The 9,115-nt window shown below is 38.6% G+C and overlaps 2 protein-coding genes across 2 annotated transcripts; both read left to right on the forward strand.

Moving 5' to 3' along the window:
* Nucleotides 1-716: 716 nt before the first annotated feature.
* On the forward strand, nt 717-2,396 carry LOC132314276 (uncharacterized). Its single transcript, XM_059813154.1, has one exon. It carries the CDS (start codon nt 717-719, stop codon nt 2,394-2,396), a length of 1,680 nt encoding a protein of 559 aa, XP_059669137.1.
* A 90-nt stretch (nt 2,397-2,486) lies between these two features.
* On the forward strand, nt 2,487-3,471 carry LOC132314277 (uncharacterized). Its single transcript, XM_059813155.1, has 2 exons — nt 2,487-2,940; nt 3,080-3,471. The coding sequence occupies exons 1-2, from the start codon at nt 2,487-2,489 to the stop codon at nt 3,469-3,471; spliced, it is 846 nt and encodes a 281-aa protein (XP_059669138.1).
* The last annotated feature ends 5,644 nt before the right edge of the window (nt 3,472-9,115 follow it).

Here is a 9,115-nt window from a genome sequence, read left to right on the forward strand (position 1 = left end):
ATCGGTTCAATAATGAAAAGTTGGATGCGATATAGTTAAAAGACTTGGAATTAGCACCAGCTAAGCTCGATGATCTTAAAGCAGAAACTCAAAATCCATTAAAGGAGGTGAATTTAGGCACTGACACAGAGCCTAGACCTACTTATATTAGTGCACTGTTAGAACCAGAATTGCAAGCCGAAGTTATCGGTATATTGAAGCAATACAGTGACTATTTTGCTTGGAATTATGAGGAAATGCCGGGTTTGTCCAGAGATCTGGTGGAACATCGGCTGCCCATTAAAAATGGTTATAAGCCATATAAATAGCCACCTCGTCGAATGTCTCAAGTGGTGGTAGATAAAGTCAAAGTAGAAATCGAACGATTGTTGGATGCTGGCTTCATTCGAACCACAAGGTATGTTGAGTGGTTATCAAATGTAGTTCCTATTATCAAGAAAAATAGAAAATTACGTATATGTGTTGATTTCCGAAACATAAATTTGGCAACTCCAAAAGATGAGTATCCAATGCCGATAGCTGGTCAGCTGATTGATGCGGCTGCAAAACACCAAATTATGTTTTGTATGGATGGACACTCAGGCTATAATCAGATTTACATAGCCGATGAGGATATTCCAAAGACACCTTTTAGGTGTCCTGGATTGATTGGAACTTTCGAATGGGTGGTAATGCCTTTTGGGTTGAAGAACTCTGGCGCGATATATTAGCGAGCCATGAACTCTATTTTTCATGATATGCTCGGCAAGTTTATGGAGGTGTATATTGATGATGTGGTGGTGAAATCGGCAGCGAAGAAAGAGCACCTAGTCTATCTTAAAGCATCTTTTGAGAGAATGAGGGCTCATAAGCTAAAAATGAATCCAATAAAGTGCGCCTTTGGAGTATCGATAGGAAATTTTTTGGGTTTCTTGGTTCATCAAAGGGGTATAGAGATCGATAAGAATAAAGCTAAGGCGATTATTGATGCTAGTGCGCCAAAAAGTAAGAAACAGTTGCAGAGATTACTTGGGCAAGTGAATTATCTTAGGAGATTTATTGCTAATACAGCCGAAAAATTACATGTGTTTTCCTCGCTGCTCAAGTTGAAGCCGATGGAAGAATTCAAATGGGATGATACACATCAAAGGGCATTTGACCAGATTAAGAAATACTTGTCGAGTCCTCCTGTCATGATGCCTCCAAGGAAGAAATGGCCGATGAAGTTATATTTATCGGCTGCTGAAGAATCCATTGGAGCTATGTTAGCACAAGAAAATGAAGCAGGGAGTGAACAAGCAATATATTATCTCAGCCGAGTTCTAACTCCAGTCGAGTGTAGATATACACCAATTAAGAAATTATGTTTAGCCTTGTATTTTATAGCAATAAAATTAAGAGTCTATATGATGCCCGTTTTGGTGTATATTGTTTGTCAAACCGATCTTATAAAGTATATGCTATCAAGGTCATTAATCACAGGCCGGATTGGCAAGTGGGCTTTGGCACTAATGGAGTTCAACTTGGCATATGTTCCACAAAAGGCAATTAAGGGAAGAGCATTGGCAGATTTCCTTGCCAATCATCCCTCACCTGAAATTGAGTCACAAGTCTTTGATGAGCTTGACTCAGCATCCATATTCATGACTCCATGGATTTTAATGTTCGATGGGTCGAGTACCAGTGAAGGCTCGGGAGCTAGTATAGTCATAATCTCCCCAACAGGGAATCAAACTTCGCTTTCCTTCTTTTTGGATTTTAGGTGTTCGAATAATCAAGCCGAGTATGAAGCATTAATTATCGGCTTGGAAATCCTGTTAGAAATGGCAGTCAGAGGCGTCCACATTGTGGGAGATTCAAGTTTGGTGATTAATCAAATTTCAGAAGACTTTAGGTGTTTGAATTGGCAATTGAGACCATTCCATTCATTGGCTGCCCAATTAGTCAACCAATTTCACAGTGTGACTTTGGAATACAGACCGAGAGCCATGAATAAAATGGCTAATGATTTAGCACAGATTGCTTCTGGAGTTAGGGTGCCAAGTGGTATGAAGGAAAGGATAATGAAAATTACATGCCGATGTCTTCCATCGGCTGAAACGAGAAATCAGGTTATGGAAAAAGTCTTTGCCACTGATGTTGCTGAGTTGGATGATGATGATTGGCGAATCCCTTACATATTGTTCTTGCAACATCCAACTCCTGAAGTCGATAGAAGAATAAAAAGAAGTGCAGTTGATTATGTGTTGATGGATAGAGATCTTTACAGAAGATCGGCTGATAATGGTCTGTTATTTCAGTGTATTAGTCAGTTTGAGGGTTTGAAGATTATGGCCGAGGTGCATGAAGGGATATGTGGAGCTCACCAAGCCGGTATAAAGATGAGATGGTTAATACACCGGTATGGATATTATTGACCTGGAATAAGAAAAGATTGTATGACTTATGCAAAAGGCTGTATAGACTGTCAAAAGCATGGTCCAATGTAGTGGGTCCCAGTAATAGAAATGCAATTACTAGTTAAACCATGGCCTTTCAGAGGTTGGGCTATGGATCTAATCGGCAAAATTAATCCTCCTTCATCAAAGGGTCATCATTGGTTTATTTTAGCTACCGATTATTTTACTGAGTGGGTTGAAGCCGAGGAATATGTCTTAGTAACTCACAATACGGTGATACAGTTTCTAGAACGACATATTTTTCACCGATTTGGCTTACCAGAAACAATTGTTGTCGATAATGGATCTGTTTTTCGAGCAAATGAAGTATTACAACTCGGCATTGATATACAAGTGAAAATGGTTACCTCGACACCCTATTATGCTCAACGACATGGCCAAACAGAAGCGTTAAATAAAGTTGTGATTGAAATTATTGAAAAGATGATAAAAGCCAAGCTGAGGCGTTGGCATGAAGCCCTTTCAGAAGCGTTATGGGCCTATAGAAACTCAAAAAGGATAAGTACAGGGACAACTCCATAACGGCTAACGTTTGGTCATGATGCAGTGTTGCCGATGGAGTTAAACGTAAAATCGGCAAGGGTTGCCTTGCAACATAATCTCATTCTTGACGATTATAACGAAGCTATGCTTAAATGAAGTCCAGAAACTTGCTTTGGATCACCTTATGGTGCATAAAGCAAAAGTCATGAGGGCTTACAATAAAAGGGTGAAGTTCAAGTCATTTGCGGAGGGCGATATAGTTTGGCAAACAATTCTTCCACCTGGAAAGGTGGATAGGGTCTATGGCAAGTGGTCACCTACTTGGAAGGGTCTATATTTGGTTCACCAAGTATTGCATGGAGGCGCTTACATGTTAAAAGATTTAGATGGTGAAATCCATGAGAGACCAATAAATGGAAGATACCTTAAAAAATATAAGCCAACTATTTTTGAGCTCATGGAAGAAAAGAAAATTCCAGTAAGTCAAGATAGTGTGGATTGTATGTTATGCAAGGTATGTAGAGATAAAATTTGCTCTTGTGATGAATAAGTAATAACATCAATATAATGTGATAACTAGATTGTTCAAAGAAAACCACATTACTTCCCAAAAGATGCAAATTATTTGAAAATCACATTACAAATCCATAATAGTTGTCATGAGAGAATAAAAATTCAAGGTTGGTTAAAGTTCTGTTGAAATTCTTCAAATTGGGCTTTGAAACTTGCCCATGATACCCTGGTTTGATTAATCTTCGCCTCTGCTTGCTTTTTGGACTGCTCCAACTTTGGCATTTGAGTCTGAAGTGCTTTGAACCTTAGGGCAGCAACTTCTGCTTCTTTCTTTAGTTCTGCCACTTTGTTGCTGTGTTGTGATTTGTCTTTTTGAAGATGAGCTAGTTGTGTGTGAAGTTTTTTCTCTCGTGCATCCAGTTCAACAGCTTCTTTCTTCAATGACAAGTGCAATTCTTTTCCATTCTTCAAAGATCGAGCAAGCAGTTCTTTCTCTTGGGTTTGAACAGCACAATGGTTGAGGGTTTGAGTAGACTCGGCATAAGCAGTCATCATGGAAGGGACTTGAAGTTGGAAGTTCTTGAAGAGAGCTTGGTCACATAAAGAGAATCTTGGGTAACTACTCAAGAAGGACAAGGTTTTAGTTAACTCATTTTTGAATGAAGGGGCTAGAGACAAGTCTTGTTGCACCATTTGGGACAGGATTTGGATGGCTTTTATAACTTCTGGGGGTGTGTCAGAGGTTTGTTCAGGTGGAATTTCAGGAAGTTCAAGATCAGGTGAGTCAAAGACAGAATCAAATAACGAGTCAAGGGTTGCAAAGGGAGAGCTTAGGTTGGTACTAATAGGATTGGTTGGAATAGCCGAGCCTTATTGTACTTGAAATATGCCATAGCTATAATAAGTTTACAAGAATAGGTTATAAAAGAAATGTATATATACATATATCATTACTTACTTCATCAGAATCTCTGACCTGCTTATGAATTGATGTTGCAGCCAAGGGTGGAGAAGGCACAGGGGACCTTTGTTTCTGACCAACTGATAACTCGATCTTTTCTTCTTCTCCAGCATGGTCTGTAGAAATTTCTTGAATTGATTTTTGTTCTGAAGAGAGTGGAGTTTCCTGAAAACAATGCCGACTTAGTTATATTAGAAGGAGAAAAGGTAATATACGAGGTCAGGCAAAAAAGAGATTACACTGGGAGAGGCAGCAGCGGGTTTCCTTTTCTTGGATATAACTTCTTCGTTGTCCTCCTCATCATCATCAATCAGTTCGAAGTGTCTTTTGGCTCGTGACTTTTTAGGTTTTTGCCCCACCGTTTTCTTTCTTGTTGTTTTTTTGGACAAAAAGTGTTAGCAAGAAAAGGGATACGCCTCAAAAGAATAAATATATGGTTTAGTTATGGGTGTTACCTTAGTAACCGAGGATGGATGTATGCTTTGAAGAGGGACATAAAAATTGACTTGAGTTTCTTCAGATTTGGTGGATATCTCTGGGGCATTAGAATGAGTACCTGGATTTATGATTAGTGAGCATATAAACCAGATAGAAGTTCTATGGAAAAGATGAGGATATATAAAACTTACTTTGCCGAGAGTAAGATCTGGTCCTACCTGCAGAAGCTGTAGGAGGAGGACGAGTTGGTGCTGTATTTGTTATTTTCTCTGGTTTAGGAGCAATAGAGAGGGCTATGGGTTCAATGGAATCCAAACCTTGAAAGTTAAGGGAAATGAACTTATAGGAGCCAAGGAGAGTGCACACGAGCTGACTGGAATCCACGGTCCTGGTAAAAGTGATGTAAGATGTCCACCAATCCTCAAACTTTGGGTCAGTACTCGGTTCTTCAAGGAAGGGTTTGTACTGAAACCCTTGAAGGAGTTGAGTGAATCGATTAGACACATCTTCAACTTGTTCACTGTTGGAAAGCTTCACTCGTCGATGATAGTTCTTGTTGTAAGAAAAATGGGGAGGTAATGGGATCATCTGCGTCAATCCAAATTACCGAGCTAACTGCGCTGGGTTATAAAACTCAACCCCAATTCGGCTTTTGGGCAAATTGAGAGCAACGGTATTACAAGGTATATCTCTTGCGACCAAGAAGTGGCCCCATGAAATGATATAAAGGTCAATCTGTTCAGGAGAAGACTCGACAGTAAGGGGAAACAACTAAGATGGAGCTAGTTGACATTTGGAAAAAGGAAAGAATTGGGATTGAGTCCTGACCTTGCACTGATGATAGAAGAATTGAAAACAGTCATTAAAGGAATGGTCTTTGGGTTTGACTCTAGCATATCCAAATGATAGAAAATGATCATTTGGAGCAGGCCGAATGGGAGAGGATAACTCAAGGAAATATGCATGTAGCCAGAACTGATATAGCCAGAATGAACCTCCAGATCTTGCAAAGTTGGAAGTAATAAGATCGGATAAGCCTCTATACAAGGACGCTAACAGGAACGGAACTAAAGCCATGGGTTTCCCTTTGGATAATGCGATAGCCAATTGGGTAAGGTCCTTGGTAATCTGGATAGCAGGAGCACACAACAAATATCTACATAGCCACAGTAGTAAGAATCCTATGTGTTCTTGTTCATCTACGTCAGTCCCTTCTTCTCATAACATTTCTTTCAAGAATGGTCCATGTGATTGCACAAAGTGTTTAGCCCCCTTTTGTTATGGGAAGTAAAATAAGGTTTCTTCATCCTGGAGGAGATAATTGATTTCATTCCTTCCAGGTTTTAAACCTGTTAGAAAGCAGACGTCCCTCAGGGTAGGGGCCATTATGCCACAGTGCAAGTGTAGTGAATTGGTTGTGGGGGACCAAAAGTGCAAAGTGGCAAAAAATAATGCTTGGTCAAATGAGAAAGGAATCTTACTGAGCTGAATGAAGTCAAAGAGACCCATCTTTTTCCACTACTCTCCTTTTGCTGCTGACACATGATCCACCCAATCGTTCCATTGGAGCATTGATGGATGCCAATTTCTAACAGAGAGAGTTGGTCGGTCTCCTTCCGCTGTTAGATAGAGAGTTTTGGAATAAGGAAGGTAGGGTTCGGCTTGTGGATAAATTGAAGATAAGGAAGGGGGAAATCGGGTAACAAACGCTAGACCATGTCCCTTAACGTTTTCAGAGATATCGATCAAGGTATTGGAATTCAGTTCGCTTTAATCTAGGGTTTTGATCGCTGATTTTGTTAGTTGGGTATGCGATGTCGCTTCTGGAAAAGGGTTTTCCAAGTTTAGATCAGTTTGTTTCATTGGTTTTGAAGTCATGTTGCAGAAAAGGTTTTGTCAGAGAGAAGATTGGAGAAGAAGGGGTTGTGGTAGAAAGAAGAGTCTACAGAAGATTATGGGTAATGGAAAAGCCGTGTGTGGTTGAAAATATGTGATTACGACGATAATTAATGAGTGATAAGATGGTTATCATAATCGATATGTTTTGGGAAGTCAATCAAGATAAAGCTGATAGAGTTATTAGATATATACAGAGTTACGATGCAATTGGTATATTTGAATTTTGGAAGCCGAAGGGTTAAAACGGCTACCAAAATTGGGGGGCATTGTTGACACCCATTTTGGTTTTTGGATTGCTAACCCATCTTCGGCCCAGTAATGAAAACCAAATGTGCGTGGCACCCGTTTTGGTAATTGGGTTCTGGCCCTAATTGGATTTGATGAGCAGTGAAGTATTGGGCCGAGAGAATATAATGGGGTGAAACATGTAAAAATGAGGTTGGGCTTGGAGGTATGTTGGTAAGCAAATGATTTGGTTTTCAGCTAGGATGGTGCAATACAGTTAAGATGTTAGGCTTTACACATCACATGGATGGTGGTTGGTTGAATGACGTGGCAAAATTACAGAAGATGGCAAAGTTACATGCAAAGGCACTGCAGATAGGATAGGAAACATTTGAATTGCAAAAATATTAGATAAGAGTTATATATTTATCTTGTATTTAAATGAGGTTAAGAATTAGTATTTAGTTAGGATTAGTTAGATTTGAATAATTCTTAGATGTATTAGAAAGTAACTAGGATGCTTGTACTTAGGAATTAGTTTGTATTCTATCTATAAATAAAGAAGGAGGCATGCCGTGAAAGTGGTCCAGCACCCTCAGAATCATTATATTTATTTGTTTTTGTTTTCTCAAGCTTTTCTAAGAATAGCATTCTTGCTATTTCTTCTTTATTTCTATCTCTCTATCTCAATCTCTCGGTATCTTTCTCTCTCTTTCTCTCTTCCTCTCTCCTCATTCTTTCCTTTTCTTTTCTTGCTATATCTATTATCTCCCCCTTTCTATTCTCTTGTTACGTTACTACAATTTGTTTACAGAAAGTCCTTTTAACTAAGGCATTTTTGAACCCAAAAGAGGAATTTTATTGTTCCCTTTTTTTCCTCGCATCGTCTAAAAGTCAACCTTCTCAAAGGGACTGACGTTGACTATTTATAATCGAACCACCCAAGTGGTTCTGGTATGCCCGGCTTACATCAATTTGAGATCGGCTCTAGCCGGCTGATTTTAGGGTCAACAGTGTCAGCAATTGAACACCAATGGGGATGATGGATGGTATTGGTTTAAGGTAGAGCAATCTTCGTTCGAGGATGGAATTGGTTTAAGGTAAAGCAATCTTCGTTCGAGGTAGAGCTATGGAGGAACTTGTGAAAACTGAATTCAAGTCAAGGTGGAGATTCTTTGGTTTTGTGACTCGAATTCAGTGTGCGAGTGGTGTTCTGGCATAAGTGAACATGTTCAAGTTATTTGGAACCAAATCAACTTTTTTTGTTAACTAGTTAGACATGTAACCCTAATTGAACTAGTTTAAGAAATGTTGAACTAGTTGGATATGAAAGCCAAAAGTCTGTTATTTTTTAGTTGAAGACTGATATGGTACAATTCCTTTGTGGCAAATTGTGGAATACTTGTCCAATAAGAAATTGGATTTGAAAACTCTATAAATAGATATGCGATTAGGTAGTGAGATAGATAGAGAGAGAAGATATAAAAGATGTAACAGGTTTAAAGGTGAGTGTTGTGAGGAGAGGGGGCAATATCTAATTTTCGAGTGTATAGATGTAGTCTCAAAAGAGATTATGAGTGGGGATTTGATATCTGGTTGTATATATATATTTTTAATTCATAATAGTGGAAGTCTCTTTCTCCATGGATGTAACCTTAGAGGTGGGTGGACCATGTAAAATACTGAGTTGTGAGTGGATGTGTATGATTGTAATCTAAATATATGCTTGTGTGGATATGATGTGATGATGCTTCCGCTATGTGTGATGAATGAAAAATTTAACTTTCAACAATAGTCGACCCTTGAGTATATTGGAGGGAGATATTTATCCCAACAAAAATAAGTGCTTCATTAAACTGAAAATGTGTTCGACACTTTCTTGAAATTTCAAGTGACCATTGACTAACACTATGGGTCCGTTTTGTTAGACGGAAATTTATGATGGAAAGTGAAAGTGAAAGTGAAAGAAAGTGAAGTGAAAGAAAGGAAAATCAAGTTTCCTGCATGCATTTGGTTAGCAAGAAAAAATTTCAAGAAAGTTAGGGAAAATATTATTTTATTAGTTTGGATAGCATGAAAGGGAAAAGAAAATGATTTACTTACCAAAACTACCCTCATGATTTAAAATATTAAAAAATAAATTAATTTTGTGTTTGAT

Source organism: Cornus florida, unplaced genomic scaffold (genome assembly GCF_030987335.1).
Source record: "Cornus florida cultivar Cherokee Brave unplaced genomic scaffold, ASM3098733v1 CherokeeBrave_3.0.0_Hap2_Chr06, whole genome shotgun sequence".
NCBI lineage: Eukaryota > Viridiplantae > Streptophyta > Magnoliopsida > Cornales > Cornaceae > Cornus > Cornus florida.

Excerpts from the sequence above, each read along its gene's own strand:
- LOC132314276 (XM_059813154.1), top strand. The coding sequence starts at position 717 with ATGAACTCTATTTTTCATGATATGCTCGGCAAGTTTATGGAGGTGTAT.
- LOC132314277 (XM_059813155.1), top strand. The coding sequence starts at position 2,487 with ATGCAATTACTAGTTAAACCATGGCCTTTCAGAGGTTGGGCTATGGAT. Across the intron at positions 2,941-3,079 it reads TAGAAACTCAAAAAGGATAA|TCCAGAAACTTGCTTTGGAT; the intron begins GTACAGGGACAA and ends GCTTAAATGAAG.